This window comes from Acomys minous (assembly GCF_964271855.1).
Source record: "Acomys minous genome assembly, chromosome: 6".
NCBI classification, from domain to species: Eukaryota; Metazoa; Chordata; class Mammalia; order Rodentia; family Muridae; genus Acomys; species Acomys minous.
Genome location: NC_140487.1, coordinates 125822892 through 125839370, shown reverse-complemented (window position 1 = coordinate 125839370; position 16479 = coordinate 125822892). Strand labels below are relative to the sequence as shown.

At 55.2% G+C, this 16479-nt stretch overlaps 1 protein-coding gene across 3 annotated transcripts in view; it reads right to left on the bottom strand.

Moving 5' to 3' along the window:
• Positions 1-1248: 1248 nt before the first annotated feature.
• ACOT7 (acyl-CoA thioesterase 7) overlaps positions 1249-16479 on the bottom strand; it is an 88955-nt gene continuing 73724 nt past the window's right edge. For all 3 annotated transcript variants that reach the window (XM_084786895.1, XM_084786894.1, XM_084786896.1), the window contains 2 exons: positions 11152-11336; positions 1249-1633 (listed from right to left, as the gene is read on the bottom strand). In XM_084786895.1, coding sequence (XP_084643021.1) covers positions 1535-1633; positions 11152-11336 — 284 coding nt within the window. In that variant the 3' untranslated portion in view covers positions 1249-1534. The remainder of the gene's footprint in view (positions 1634-11151; positions 11337-16479) is intronic.

Genomic DNA, 16479 nt, shown 5'->3' with positions numbered 1-16479 from the left:
CCAGGGTTTCTGGGGGGTGGTCAGGGCTCTCAGAGCCCTTTTGTGGGACAGGCCAGCTCCCATCCAGGCAGCCCTGGGTATAGCTTGCCAGCAGAGGGCAGTTGTAATCAAGCATTGCATTTTACTGTGGCCTAGAAAGGACATGCCCCAGGGAGCCCAGGGCCTGCTTAGGATGCAGGGGCTGGGGTCACAAATCTTGGCAGTTTGTGCTTTCTGCTGGCCCAAGAGTGGCCTCATCATTGCGTCAATGGTGCCCTTGTGGCACAGCCTGGAGATCCTAAGGTTGTCTAGGGCCCTCAGGGTGTGGCTGCATGTGGGAGAGCTGGTCCCCTCTCCTCCTCCCAGGCAGGAAGTGGCCCCGTCTTCTGGGACCCAGGCCGAGACAGATTCCAAAGCTGAAGCTCTTGGCGGGTGTTTTTGCACATCTGGAGCCAGGTTCTTCCTCCAGGGGCCTCAGGGAGCTGTGTGATCGGCTGCAGCTGTTGGCAGGACAGTTTGCCTTCTCCATGTGGTAGGACAGATGTTTGGGCTTCAGGGACAAACCCAGGCGCCACCTCTGGCTGGTGGGCCGGGGGTGGGGGGGTGGAGTCCTGGCTCTGGAGAGGCCTTGGTGGCTTATTTGTGCCCCACTCACCCAAGGCTGCTGGGCCAATGTGCACATCCATCTATCCATCCCTGTGTTGCAGATAGCTCCGTATCCCACACCCACTGCTACGTACAGCAACCTAGATGTGTGTGCTCTTAGCCTCACACCACATATGCATACAGTAAGACATGCACCACACCCACCACCTGCTGTTGCACTGTCACACTCTGGTCCCACAAACACACCACCTCTCCAGTAGCCCTTGCCTGAGCAGCCGGGAGTCTTCCAGCATGTCTCCTCCCAGTGGGTGTGGCTTCTGGACCTTTCCTGGGACTTAGACCAGATAGTACAGACTCCCCCCCCCCCCCCATTGGCCTGCTTAGGGCATGAAGAGGGACAAGGAGCCCTTGTTAGGGAATGCACACCAGGCTAGGGCAGCATTCCATCAAAGCCATAGGGGCAGTGGGGTCCCAGGATCCCCACTAGGATGCCCAGGGGTACCTCTTGGAGTTTCCAGAGGTGATACCAGGAGTGGTGGGGCCTGGGAGGAAAGCAGTGAGCTCAAAGGATTGGAGGGTTGAGGGCGCACATGGGATGCAGACCCCCAGAAGAAAATAGACGCCCCCCCAACTTCAGACAAATGACCTCTTAGGCTTCATGGGTCCAGCCAGACAGCAGCTTTATTAGTGGCTCTGGCTTCTTCACAGACCAGTGTGCTCTGGTGTCCGTGGTGGCCTTTGGGACAACACTGGGGAGCAGTTACTGAGGCATATAAATAAAGCTTTGGTGCACAGATTTTGGGAACAGGGCATAGGTAACACTGCCACACAACACTTCACACGACACCAGCTCTCAATGGAAATTGGGATTTTGGCCAAGGGGTAACTTCTAAGTGAGTGCACATGGGGCTACTGCCACAAGTGTGCCGACCAAAGGACAGAAAGACACCTAGGGCTGAGGCTCTGTGTGGCCCTGTCGCTTCGCCTTCATCTGTAGGTAACGGCCTTTGCCTTCTTCGAAGCGCTTCTTCTCATCCTCCGTCTCGGGCTGTGGCACATAAAAAAAAGGGGGGGCGTTAGAGACACCAGAGAGCGCTGCACTGTCCCTGGAGGGTGTTAAGGATCTCTGCCAAGGGGCTTGAGGGTGCCAGGCACTGGTCTGTCACACCTTCCACGTGTGTGGAGTCCCAAGGCCACAATCTCTCTGGTGATGGACTGTGGGGTTATAAAGTCTGCCCAACCTTTGTCACCAAAGCTGTTGCCTTGAGAAAGGCCTCTGCCTTACATTAGGAGCAACAGTACCATTCAGTGGGGAGGGGACCCTAACATCTTGCCTGGACTGTGAGATCCTCAGACAGTGGCATCTTGGGTGGGGCCATAGCATCAGTGGATAGGACCAACTGAGCTGCAGGCTGGGTTTTCTGGGGACAGCACTGAAGGGACCACTTTAAGGAGTGGCCTGAGCAGACGTCATAGCAGCAGCAATTGGGTGGTCGCCTTTGAGTCCCATCTGGTACTGCCCTGACCAAGGAGCTGGGTTTAATGAGCTCAACTAATTCTTCTCCAGAATGCCATTTCACTGTGACATTATGAGGGTATCTGAAAGCCACGGAAATGGGGCAGGTGCCCTTCATCCAGGATGACACCAAGTCTTGGCAGCTATTTTTAGGCCTACGTGCTCTACAGACATGTGGTATATTGATTGGCAAAGGAGAACCACCAGCCAGAGGACTTAATGTCAAGTTACACCAAATATTTCCTTCCTCCAGCCTTCCCCAAATTGCTCTTTAAATGTCACCAGGTGTAAAGTGTCCAGGCTGTGCCAGCAAGGAGCCAGGAGGTATTTAAAGGCACCGACACACACCCTGAAGGGTTCTGGTGACTGTTTGCAGTTTTAGGTACACACACGAAAGCAGAATCTTTTGTTTTTCTTTGTTGTCATTTTTGAGACAAAAGTTTCTCTGTGTAGCCCTGGCTGGCCTCAAACTCAGAGATCCATCTGCCTCTGCCTCCGAGTGCTGGGATTACAGGTGTGTGCCACAGCTGTCCAGACATATGAAAGATTAGTGGTTCCTACACTGGGGAGAATGCTCTTCCCAGAAGACAAAGACATAGGGTGCCAAATAAAAACTGCAGAACAAGTCACTTGCTAAGTGCAGCTCCTCTGGTGGCCAGGGCCAATGGACATGAGCACCTGCACACAAATTAAAACCCATTTACTTAACCTGGTTAGATGGAGGCTTTCCCACCCGGGTTTGTCCCAGCGCTGGCCAGGTGGTTATCGGCACCTGCTTTCTGCTGAACAGCTGCTTGAGGTGCGCTTTTGGCCTCCACAGCCCAGGGGCTACTGTATTTTGTCTCTGGGGTCTGACTATGGCTGTTCTGAGTTACTGTAGCTTCTGAGCTTTGGGAGCCTGGGATCCCCAGTGACACTGGCACAAGGATGAAGGTAGCTGAGTGAGGAAGAAATGGCCCTGGGGCCAGACACTGTAGGGTGAGGGATACTGGTTCCCAGTGTGCATCTGGACAGACAGCCACAGCACATGGTTTGTGCACAGCAGCTCTGCACTCCTCAGAAGGCAGGCGACCTCACAGAGGTCACCCAAGGGGCAGCAGGAAGTTCTGAGGGGCTCCAGGCTTATTCTCAGAGCACAGACCACCAGACACCCTTACGTATTCCTGCATTTCCTTACATATTGACCTAGCAGGCAGCTACAGTGCAGGCCTGTCTAGGTGGAGGCCCTGCTACTCCCCTGCTGTGCCACTTTGGGCAGTTACGCAACCTCTCAGTGCTTAATTTTCTCATCTTCCTGCGTCTAGCCTGCTATGGAGGCTGCTGTACTTGCGTGGTTCCCAGTGTGCACAGGGGCTACCGCAGGCCCTTACCACTCTCATCCCTACTCTGCACTAACCCCAACATGTGATCCTCAGTCCTCAGGGGAAGGGGGCTCCAGATCTCATTCTACAGCTCAGAGGCCTTCGGTGCTGAGGGCTGGTGGCTACACCTGTGTTCCATGACATGTGGGGGTTACGGCCACACCTGAGCTCTAGCCTGCCTGTGTCTGCCGTCTGGGCCCCACTGTCCAGTCAGGGCCCGCCCTTGGGGCCCTCTGGTCATCTGTACCTGGGGGAGACAGTGCTGGTTTCCTAGACCTTAGGTTCCTCCCAATTGGATTTTAACCGCAGGAAAAGTCTGACGCACATGAAGGCAGAGAGGTTCCTAAGTGCTTGCCACCTGGGGCCAGTCTGACTCTCTCGTTGTCCCCTGTTGGCGTCTCGGGCTGGGAACTCTGCAGCTGTTGTAGATGCCGGTGGGTGATGGGGGTTCTCTGCCACACAGTCCCTTGCCCTACAGAGTTTCTAGCCCCAGGTCCAACTCTTCCTCACTTAGGCAGCATTCTCCTTGAACCAGAGGCATGAGGGCTCCCAGAGCCCAGAGGCAGACCAGTAACTCAGAACATCCATAGCTGTAGCCAATACAATGGGCTGCAGTAAGCAGCAATTGGACATCTACGGCCAGCAGATCCCAGGTAGATGTAAACACAATGCCAGGTCCTCCACAATCCAGAGACCAGGAAAAGCCAGACCCTGGGCCATCACCTTCATACCTTCCAGGCAATGAAGTTTGGGAGGGGTGGTGTGTGGAGGGGTGTGAGGTGGGGGGTCATCAGGGCAGGGACAGAGGAGGAAAGCAAGGTGCTCATGCCCAGCTGTGACAGAGACTGTGCTGTTCTCTGTCATGCCCTCACAGACACAGCAGCTCCAGAACGTGTGCCTCCTGGCACAGGATGTCTGTCTCACTTGGGCACTGATGGTAGGACCCAAGGAGGGCATGGGCCAAAGTGTAGGAAATTGTGGCGGTCAGCTCAGGGCGGAGGGCAGATCTAGGGCCTGGCACTGGGCCTTGAGTTGCTGATGTGTGTCCCGTGTTTAATTTCTGCAGCGACTTCATCAGCAGGATCTGTCCTCAGCCAAAAATGAATGCTGCCTGGTGATAGATGTGTGGGAGGGTGGCCAGGAGAGCACGGGCTTTGCAGGAGCCTGTGAGGAGTTGCCAGCTGAGGATGGCCTCTCCACTTTCTCCCTAGGGACTGTGGAAGCACCTGGTATTGGTATCCAGTACTCAGGGATGGGAATCCAAGCAGGCCAAGGAGTCAAGTTCTGCCTCGTTGCCATCCCAAGATGACAAAGGCTTCTCTCCCATGGAGGGCAGAGGCAGTCCAGGAGCCAGCTGGGGGAACAGGCAGGGCCTGTCTCGTGTGGAAACAAGGCCCCTGGCTCAGAGGGCCTGGTGGGCTTTCTTGCACAGTGACTGACAAGAGCCTCCATGCCCCTGCTGGGTCTGGAGTTGACAAAATGAGACAGATGGCTCCCTTCACCATGGCGCAGCTGCCACTTCCTGCAGCTCGACCCCCTCTGTGGGCAAAGTAAATAAACACATACGGTGCTGGCTGTGCCACTTCTCATGGAGCTAGGGAGGAAGAGACGGCAAAAGCTTTTCCATGGGAGACCTAAGGCTGTTGTCAGGAAGAAGCTGGTGGCCACAGGGCCATGGACAGCTCTCGGCTTCGAGGCTGCCCACCTGTAGCCACAAGCAGGGTCCCCATGCCATGCCAAAGGGAAAAGGCAGCACAGAGAGGACCGGGTCAGCTTGGGATGTGGTGGGAATGGCAGGCACCTGCCTAGTGGGAGGGATGGAGAGAGTGACACAGGGGATGAGTCTGGGTCCACTGACCAGCTGGGAGTCTCCCTCAACATGAAGTAGCTCTGTGAGACACTGCAAGTGTTCCCTGTGTGGCCAGCATATGTGTCCATCACATGTGTTCACAGGCATCCTGCTGTCCTCACAAATGACCTGAGGCCACATGCACTCCTGGGGCTGGAGGGTGCCCAAGGAGGCATCCAGGTAGGAGAGTGTCAAATGGCCTGGGATCACCTAAATCAGCTGGGCCTTGAGGGCAGCTTGTCTACTCAGAGGAACACAAGGCCAAGGGTGATGTCCCGAGCCATAGGTTAAAGTTACACTGGCTTCTGGACACTCAGGGCTCCACTTGGCAGTGCCTGTGAGCCCTTCCCCATGCCTGGCAGCTCCAGGCCTCCCTCCTCCACACGCCCTGCCAAGTGCCGTCTTCTGGGCCTGCTTCCACCAGAGGAAAGCCACAGGCGTCCTGAGCCTCGTGCTGCAAACCAAGCAGTCTCCACTCTGCCCTTCCCGAGCCTCAGGAGCACATCTGCACAGCACAGAGGGCGAGTGTCTGAGTCCCACTCTCAGCACAATCAATCGCTTGTCCTCTTTCTAATTAGTGAGTGTCTGGTCAAAGGAGGCTTCCAGTGGGGACGAGACACCTTCCTGCTAGCCTGAGGGACACAAGCGTTAATTAGGAAGCCACACAGTGCACTCTCTCCCTCGTTCCACACGAGGGGTCTCGGGACACTCACAAAACCTACCAAAACTCTTCTGATTAGTGTGGCGTGTGGGAGCACAGTGTGTGGAAGGCCATCAGGCCAGACAGGGAGGCTCAGCACAGGACTCACTGTCTCGTCCAGCTCTGCCTGAGAACCTGACCACAGCTGGCTTGGCCTGTCCTTCCCTGTGCCCATCTAGGCTCTCCCGGCAGAAACCCCACCTTGAGGAGTCAGACACCCTCACCAGGGCTCCTCTCAGCTGCGCGGGTGGGCTCACACCTAGCGTACATCGTTCCCACATGGCTGACAGGCGCCCTGTATAAAGGCCACCAGGAGGCTGCGGGCAGAGCAGGGGTCAGCTGTGCTGAAGGGAAGAGTCAGCCCGTGAGGGCCTCTCCCATGGCATGGCCTTGGTAAGTGTCTGCAGCCATGTTTAGAGGTCCCTCTTAGACATCTACACAGTAACAAAGATAACAAGGGCGGTGTCACTGGCTAGGCCGCAGCCAGACTGTGGCCTCATCTCAGGCTTTGCCCTGCGGTCCTTCTCGCCCTGGTAGAGGCAAGAACAGACCCAGGACAAGCAGAAGGAATAACGTATCAAACCAAGGGCGTCTCAATCTACACAGGTGCGTATGGCCTTCTTGTCCAGACTCAGAGCTGATACCACCTGTCAATCAACCCCAGCAGGCTTGGCAGAGCCCGCAGTGATGACAGAGGCATGACTGGGCGGAGCTGGTGCACCAGGAAACTGCCTAGGAATTCAGCTTTGCTGCTGGCAGTGCTGTGTCTTATGGGCGCTACAGTGTGTGTGCATACACAGAGTGGGAGGGCCTCCTCACATCCTCCCCCACTGCCGGCTCCCAGAACTTCTCTCCCTGGACCTTTGCACACAGCAATCTAATTAGGAGTACTAACAATGTGCTGTAGGCTAAAGACTGGGTGTGAGGGTATCCTGCCCCAGGATAAAACAGGAGCCTAGGCTGGCCACCATAAAACCTGTCTTGGTGGCCCAGGCCTTCCCTTGCGTCCTGTCCTTATCACTTCCCTCCTGAGGCTGGACAGTCCCCTCGCCTTCTTAGAGCAGATGCACCAAGCTGCTGCAATTCCTGCTTTGGCCAAAGGCTACTGAGGATGACACTCTGGCTAAATAAATGAAAGAGACAGATACATAGTCTTGGATAGCCAAAGACAGTGTGGCAATGTCCCAACCACAAAAGTGCTCAATGGGCCTGTGGTGAATCCTCTAGGCTTGAACATGGCCTATGGACGGAGGTGTCCACACAGAGACTGGAGCCCCTGCTCTGCTATCCCAGGATGAGAGCCTTACATGAGGATCTTCCTTCCTACTGCCTTGAGGCAGGATGTGTGTCTCTGCTGCAGTGCTGGGCCCTGGCCCTTCTGTGCTGTGTGAATGGGGTCAGACTTGGGGGGGGGGGGAGCGCAGAGACAGGAACTAACAGCTACAGAAAGTCTTGCCCTATCTCTTCCTGAAGGCTTGAGGGGCTTCCAAGTGAGTTGTCCCTAAATCGCAGAGAGACTTCAGAAAGCAGCAACTGGACTTGCAATGGCTCCAGTCAGGTACCAAGGCCCTAGGACAGAAGGGACAGCCATAGCCAAGGGCCCTTCTACCCACGCCCCAGACCACATCACCAAGACAGTCTTGACACACTACAGACAGTTCTAGAGGCAGCTCTTAAGCTGTCCAAGGCCAGGCAGAAGGCTGACAAGTCCCTGGTCACATATCACAGCTCCTGGCTACCTGAGGTAGACTGTGTGGTTACCTTTGCGCCCACTGAGGCTGGGAGGTAAAGTGGCAAAATGAGTCACAAGGGCAGGAAGTGGTGCTGCATTCTGGAGTATTATGGGTATCTATACTGAGCCCAGGAGAGACAGACTAGAGAGAAACTGTCTCTCAACTTCTGTGGAAAATCACAGAAGCCATGGGATTAAGCATCCACTCAGGTCCAGTCGTCACCTGGGAAGGGCAATGTACACGATGCCAAGATGGCTCCCTAGTGGTCTGGGTTGATGCACATTCCCAGCATGGGGCAGGCACAGCACAGCAGATGGCTCAGTCACTGCATGCAGCTGCCTCAGAACCTGAACCCAGGCCAGCACTCCAGCGCCAGGCCAGCAGGTCTGATTCAAAGGCAGTAGGTAGGTCCAGGGTCTTGAAGCAGTGAGGTACCGTTCCTGGCCTGACGGCACTGAGGTCCTGGGAAGTCACTGTCCTACCTGCCTGCTGGCCTTCCTGGTCAGGATGAGGTGGCAGCTCCTAACTCTAGATGTGCCACACATGAGGACATGTTTCCATGGCCATCACCAAGGACCCTGACTGCCTGTTCCTCCCAGTCCTCCCAGCTCTCCACGTTCATCTTCCCCAATGGCCAGGAGTGGCAGTGGCACCGTGCCAGCCTCTTTCTAAGCAGGCAGTCACCCTGCAGAGGATGGCTGTAGAAACCATAGCACCTTGGAGGGCATGGTCAGCGGGAGTTTGCCCATGGAAGGATCCCTCGAGTAGACCTCCCATGCTCTCTCTCTGCTTTCCAGCTGCTGCCAGAGAAGCACATCTGCTCTTCCATGCCCTCAGTGCCAGAGGTCGCAGTGACAGAGCCACAGCCCCACGCACTGAGCTGTCTATCTAAAACTATAACCCTTCCCCAAGACAAAATGAAGCATCTGTTTCCCTTGGGTATTCTGTCATCACAGGGGAAAGTGGCCAACATCAGGCCGTAGAGCAGGGCTTTAGCAAACCTGGTCCTCACCACTGCCCCAGGGATTTGAGCTGCTGCACTGGGTGAGGCATTCTACAGCTGAGAAGATTAAAAAAAAAGTACATTTTACTGATCCTTGGTTGAGCTCCTCTGGCTATGAGCAAGCCTTGCTTTGAGAAGAAGGAAGTTGGGCATAGCCCTGATTCCTTCACTGCCCCCATTTTAACCTGGGCCACATGCTTTCATCACCTGAGGGCTACTGACTAAGGCAGCGTCTGGTCCTGCCTGCCTGTGTGCCATTCATTACGTATGCACAGCCAGGCATGAGGTTGTCAGCACAGGCTGGGACAGTGATGGGACAGCTGGCTCTCTGGAGCTGGATCCAGATTTTCTGAGAACATATACATCAAATCTGCTATGTGCGTCCCTGGGCATTCTCTGGTTACAGAGTGGATCTTGGGGATCTTGGGGTGTGGCATTCTAACTGGAGCAAGTTCTGCACATAGAAGGGACAGAGAGGTCCTCAGCCTAACACTGGCTCTGTATGGTCTCACCTTCCTCAAAGCACTTCCCTTAACCTGGCCTAAAAAGAAACAAACACACGCACGCACGCACGCAGTACTGGGTGCCCAGGGAGCCACAGGTCCTGAACCATCAGAGGCTGCTCTCCTAGAAGCCTTCCCACTGGTCACTATCCACAGCTCTAGTCAGAAGCCTGTGGCTTATTCCTACTCCAAGGTCAAAGGGCACTGCCACAGGGAGCTTGGGTGGCAGAAGGTGAGGGCTGTGCTTCCTGCACAGGCTGGCCACTGCTAACCGTCAGCGTGGACATGGCAGCAGCTGCAGGGGCCCTGGCACACAAGCCCTCCCCACATCAGGAAACACCTCCACAGAAACAAACGAGGCTGCATTCCGTGTCAGCAGGGCCCTGGGGAGGGAGCTAAAAACAGACAGGAGCTTGAAGATGGCTGGCAGTGGGGGTGGGGGACAGGCAGGAGAAGGAGGGGCAGCACGCACACTCGTGCAGCTGTGTGCAGTACACGTGTGTACTGAGGCCCAGCACTGTGTTTGCGTGGCTGGTTCCCAAGCACGCTGCCCAAGTGCAGCAGAATCGGTCTCTAGAAAGTCTCCCCGCCCCCCTGGCAGACTACTTTTGCACACCTCAGTGAGGAACCAAGGAACGTCTTCAACAAGTGCAAAGGGACAGCTTGGACCCACAGGACATCATCAAGAGCCGAACTTGGGGATGGACACCATTCTTGCCACCTGGTAGGTGTCTGTCCCCCCTCTGCAGCCCTCCATGTCCTGGTGCCTCCTCTGAGCCGGTGCTGCTCCTACACTGCCTAGGATACAGCTTTCCACTGGTTTAGTGGAAGTCTCGGGCCTGGTCCCCTGACTGTACCCTTGGGATTGGATTCAACTGAAGTAGGGCACACAGGATGCATGACGCCCCCTTCCATAGCCCGGCCTGGCCTCAGTGTTGGGAACTCAAAATAAGGTGCTGCAGGGTACACCTGACCACATGCTGGGAGGGGCTCATGGTTTCGTGCAGGGGGCTGTAACCATGGCCAAAGCAGCACCAGCCCTCCCTACTTCTAGGTATGGTGGGATTAACAGGCTGAGCCTGGTCAAGATGCAGCCCGCTCAGCAGTACAGAAGAGAGACGTTGGTCCTAGCTCCGGCTTTTTGTTATGTTGTAAACCAGCTCTTGCCTAAGCTCCGGTATGTCCCTGCGCTTGCATGGCCTCCCACCCCAGGCCTCTGGTCAAAGCCTTCCTTGTGAAGGATCTTACTTAAAACTGTAGCTGCTGCTCAGCATTCTCCAGCCTCCCCACTTCCTGCCCAGAAGGTACTTGCCTCAGATGACACCGCTAAGTGGTTACCCCTTCCCCTCTTCATAAACCCCCAATAGCATAAAACGAAGTTTGCTTTTCATTAGGTGACACAAAAGGCCAACGTGACATTGAGAGGGTCCATAGCCCACCCTTCAGTCCTCCTAGGACCCCTGAGGAGCTGGAGGACACAGGCTTGATGTGCTTTTAAGACCCCCCCACCCCCACTCCAGGGGCTGGAGAGATGGCTCAGTGGTTAGGAGCATTGACTGCTCTTCCAGAGGTCCTGAGTTCAATTCCCAGCAACCACATGGTGGCTCACAGCCATCTATAATGTGATCTGATGCCCTCTTCTGGCCTGGAGGTGTACATGCAGACAGAACACTCTATACATAATAATCAATTAAAAAAAAAAAGACCGCACTCCAGCATGTTTACACAATGCCAGGAGCACCAGGCGCTGTGCTGTTGGAAGGAGCCAGCAATGGTGATGAGCTCTGAGAGGTCTGTCCCGCCCTGTCTGTCCACCCTACAGCCTGCAGCTTACAAGGTACCCACCCCTCCTGGACCACGGCCTGGTCCTGCCTCGATTAGGTACTCCTGAGGGCACTCACCACAAGCTGAGGCACAGGCAGCGGCTTGCCCTCCTGGTTCAGGGACACGTAGGTGAAGAAGGCACTGGCGGCCCGGTAGCGCTTCTGTGAGTTGTCCACCACAGGGTCGGCATCCACCAGGACCTCAATTTCCATGGACTTATTGCTCGTGAAGGTCATGCGTCCAGAGATGGTGATGACACAGCCTGCAGAGCACACGGAACCATGCATTAGCGGGCACCAGTCTGGTCTCTACCCATGGGGCGCTATGTGGGCAGGCCAGGCCAGAGAGAAGCCCGTGTTACTGAGGACAGTTAAGACACTGGGTTAGGCAGCACAGGCGGCAGCAGCTACGAGGACATTACAACAACAAACTTAGTGTGTGCCATTATTAGTCGGTGTGAGTCATCTTTCTCCTGAATAGACATTCACAGCTGCCCCAGGAGTTCTGGCAGCCACTGGGTCCAGCCCCAGAGACACACGGCCAGTACAGGTAGGTCAGCCAGCCAGGCTCCGGGTGAGCTTGGTCAATCCTGCCTCAGGTGACGGTGGAACCTGCCACCTTCCCTGTCCTCTACTGATTCCTGTTGGGCCCTAGGTGCCCCAGCCGAGGTGTCCTGAACACCACAGGAGACTACTCCAGAGGCCTACACTCTTCACACTGGATGGCACGAGCATGTGATAGTCAGGCTTGCTCTCTAGCCCCCAGGTCTTAAACACAGGCTGAAATTTCATCCTCTGAGCTGTTGGACGTCATGTCAGGAGTGTACCAAGGCTCACCTCTTCCCAACACTGACATGGTGTCATGTGGTCAGACCTCAGTCCACAGTCACTGTAAATGCCCAGGGCGACTCCTCTCAACTCTACCATAGTGGTGCTTGGGCACATGGTGATTTAGCTTCTGGTCTTGATGTCTGTCCTCAGCCACCATCCACCCTTCTGTACAGACCCTCCATTGCCTGGCTTTCTCTCTCTTGACCCTTGGCAGTTTCTGGTCTCACAGGAGACCCCGTGCCGAGTCTAGTGCTTGCCAAAGGCCACCAAGTGGCCATAGCTGTGTTGGTCTGTGTGCATGGGGGGCTTTGGGTAAAGCTGCTCCTGGATGCTGCCACTGCTGACTGACGTGTGAGCATCAGCACAATCCTTATCCCATCTCTAAGCACAGCCTTCTCCTGGGCCAGCCCATGTGGTCACAGGGTCTACTCAGCAGGGCCCAGTGCTGCTCGCAGAGACCTACAACACGCATCTAGCACCCCAGCTTGCAGACAGCAGAGAGAGACAATGGCGGCAGCGGGGCTACTGTTAGGAGGTAGCGCTCCACGCGCCTTCTCCTTCATACTTACACAGGGCGCTGCAGCGCAGGACATGGCCATTTCTGGGAGGGAAGGAAGGAGCCAGGTGGTCAGCGACAGGTGGCCTGGGAGCAGCTTAATGCTGTTACGTGCAAGCATCTGCCAGTGGCGGACACACCCTGGGCCTGTCATCAGCTCAGGGCTTAGAAACCTACGACTAGTCAGCCCCAGGCATGGCAGTGCCTCTGCCCTCCTAAATGCCGACTGGGAGCTGGGCCGCAAGGCAAGCAGGGAAGAAGAAACTGCAAGGCGTTCTTGAAGACCGAAGCTCATGCAAGGGCCGCTGTGTGAAGGCTCTCCTAGATGCTGCTGTGAGGGGCAACTTCCAGCTTCTCCAACACGCTGTCAACTCCAGAGGACAAAAGGAAACACGTCCTTCTGTTGTAACAACGAAACCCATTTCCTACCATGTGCCACGGCAAAATCCTGGCTGCTCACGGTTTAGCGTCTGAGTCAGAAATGGCTGGCTCTGAGAACTGGGCCAAGGGACACAAAGCAGATGGCAGGGTCAGGAGAGCCAGGGATGCCACGCAACATAAGCACCCCTAATCTGGGCCTTTCACTCCCACGAGAGCTGCATCACAATGTCTGTCACACACAAGCCTCAGGGAGACTCAGCAGATGCAGGGATCCCCTATGGATCTGGCACCTGATTGGGGCCACTGAGAGAACAGGATCAAATGGAAACCCGACCCGTGTTGAAAGCCAAGTCCTCATGAGGGTCCAGGGACAGGGACGCACAGAGCACCTAGAGGCCCTGCAATGTCAGGGCCTGCCGGGGGAACCAGGTCCTAAAAAGTGGTCTAAACCTGTAGCCGCCCTTGTCCTGACGCCACTTCCACACTCCGTGAGGGCTCCCTCAAACCCAGACACTCCCCTACAATGGCAGCCGGGCTTGCCCTTTGTGGCCCTTCTCCAGGGACACAGGCAAAAACAGCATCCCTGCACCGCACGCTTTCTAATTAGTCCTCATGTTCCAATGTCTCCCAGGCTGGAATGCGCCCCAGGATGTGATGAGTAAACACATAGACCACGGGGCTGTAGACCACAGGGTTGTAGACCCACGGGGCTGTAGACCACAGGGCTGTAGACCACGGGGCTGTAGACCCACGGGGCTGTAGACCCACGGGGCTGTAGACAGGTTTCAAACATGGGCAGTGACAACAGGGACCTGGCTCCCAGAGGCCAGAGGAGCCCTAGACCACCCAGCCATCACTCTTGCATGGACACAGGAACAGGTCTGAACTGAGTGACTCAGATTGTGGGAGGATGGCACTGCAAGGAAGAAGTCTCTGAAACAGCAGTGGGGACATATTCAAGTCAGTAGAGGAGCAGGCCAGCCCCAGTGCCAACAGCAGTGTGAGCAGTGCTGTGTCCACAAGCTCCTGCAGCCCTGGGGGGTGGCCTGGCAGGTAAGCACCACAGCTAATGCCAGCATATGGCACCTGGGCGACCCGTTCTCAAAGTTACAGGGCTCGGGCATGCTGAGAAGGCTGGACAGAATGTTCTAGATAATGAAACACGCCACACTGCCCTGTACCACAGCTGCACAGGGCTCAGGCATTTCAGATGCCGGTGCAGCTGATGAGTGACACTTTTTATCCCTTCCCCTTCCTTCCTTCTGGTTCCCTGCTTTAGGTCAGGGGTCACCACACAGCCCAGGCAGCCTTGGACTTGGATCTTTCAGCCTCAGCCCCATCCCCAGCCTTTCTGGAATGGCCTCACTGTTCTGATCAAGACACACTGGGACTATAAGCATAGCCATTATGTCTAGCTTTAATTTTCATTTTAATTAATTCTGAATTGTCATGTATAAACTGGGACCATTTTGTGGGCAGCACAGCAGCTGTAAAGGTGAAGACAAGGGGTTGGAGAGATGGTTTAGCAGTTCAGAGTCCTTGCTGCCCTTGCAGAGAGCTGGGATCCAACTCCTCACCCCCACATAGCGGCTACTGACCATCTATAACTCCAGTTCCAGCACGCACGCGCGCGCGCGCACACACCCACACCCACACACACACATACACACACACACGCACGGGCACGCGCACACACGCACGCACACCTGATGCACATACACACATGCAGACAGAACATGTACCTATATATACAATGAACCTATAGAAAAGGATTTTTGGTGCTGTTTTTGTTTTTTTTTTTTTTGTACTTTTTAAATTTTTGGTTATTTGAGACAAGGTTTCTCTGTGTAACTCTGGCTTCCTGGAACTTGCTATATAGACCAGGCTGGCCTTGAACTCACATACACCCGACTGCCTTTGCCTCCCACTACTGGGACTAAAGGCGTGCACCACCACTGCCTGAGATTTGTTTTGTTTTTAAGCAAAGACAACAGAACAGAGTGTACAGAGCTGCTGGAGGCAGAGGACTCAGCTATGCACGGGACGCTCTGAACTCAGCAGGAAAAGACCTTACATAAAGGCCGAGGAGGGCAACAGAGCAGGGTCTTTCTAAGGATAAACGATGCCCTGCACACCGCCTCAGAAGACGCAAGTCCTCACTCAAATGTGAAAAGCAGCTGCACTCAACCTGCATCCAAAGTGAACAGCAAAGGTAGATGCTGGTGCGTTTGACCTGTGAGGGCTATTATGTCGCCTCCCCCCACATCCCCCTGCAGCTGCTGTTCTGTGCCCAGGATACCTGGTTGTGTCCTGCCGGGGGTCACCAAGAAACATCTGAGCCCAATGGCTGTGCGCAGCTCAACCTCTCCTGCTCAAGTTTCCAGACTGGAACACAGGGATAACAGGCTACAGAGGCTGATGGGAAGGCTCTCAGCACAGTGCCCGGCACTGAAGTCCAAGGTTATGTATCAAGTGGCTGAAGCTACAGATAGCCCGCCTGAGGAGCATGCCCCATGAGGCTGGCAGCTGCCTCGGCTGACTTCCACACAGCCGGCACCAGCCCCACCCCCGCTATCACCAGGCTGCAGCAGCTACTTTACAGCAATATGCCAGGGATTTAGAAAAGAAAACAAACTAAAAAAAAAAAAAAAGCAAAGCTGGTACCCGGCCCTCGAGCCTGCCAGCACTCTCGAGTTTACAACCAGCTCTGTGCTTTGTGCACTGGAGAGCTAAGGCAGAGAGCTGCCTCAGAAAGCACAGAACAGCAAAGTGATGCCGAGCTGACCCTCAGCAGCCTCTTGGAGAGTCCCTGCCTCCACCTTCCTCACCTGGGAGGCTGCTACCCGCCAGGAAACGGCACTGATGGTTTTCCTAGCTAGCACTTGCAAAAACCATCTCTTCAAGGAAACTGGTTGAAACTTAACGCCTCCACTGAGGAGGAAAATAGAGAGAGCAGCCTGACACAGTATGTCACGTGGTTGAGGTTTCTTGTTCATACTGGGTGATGGCATGCTGTCCACTCCAGGCCCCCTGCTGTGTGCTGTCCTCTAAGAGTGGGCACAGGCCTGTCACAGCTCACGACTCGCACTGTCTCCAGTCTCCACGTACTGACTTGGAGATCCTGAAGTGTTCTTGCTAGGCCACCAGACCTGAAGGAGCTGGACCTCGGCCTCCTCACTTCCTACCGGGCAAGCGACACAGGGCTGGGCACAGCCTAGAGTGTGCATGAACTCACTGGAGAGTTTACCTCAAGCTAACCTTCAGCGTGCGTGAGTGGCAGCCTGCCTCAGTGCACCAGGCTGGCTGGGCACAGTGGGATGGAGCATTCCTCTCTGCTCTTGGCACAAGTGAAGAACCAAGCCTGGAAAGAGCAAGACCAGGGCAACCAGTGGCTCAAATGCCCACATGGAAGGCCTGACTGTGAAAACTGGGTGCAGCTCACTGTACCTTAGCACACATCCTGCTCGGCTAAAACTTACTCATCCTCTTCTGACTGTCTGGGGAGAGTCCTGTGACCACATAAAGCTGTTGGCATAACTTTCTGAGGGACAGACACACTATTCAGCGAGAGCCAAATGTTCTTCTGAGACACAGACCTAAAAGATGGCCTATGGCCAAGGATATGGGAAGCCAGAGGA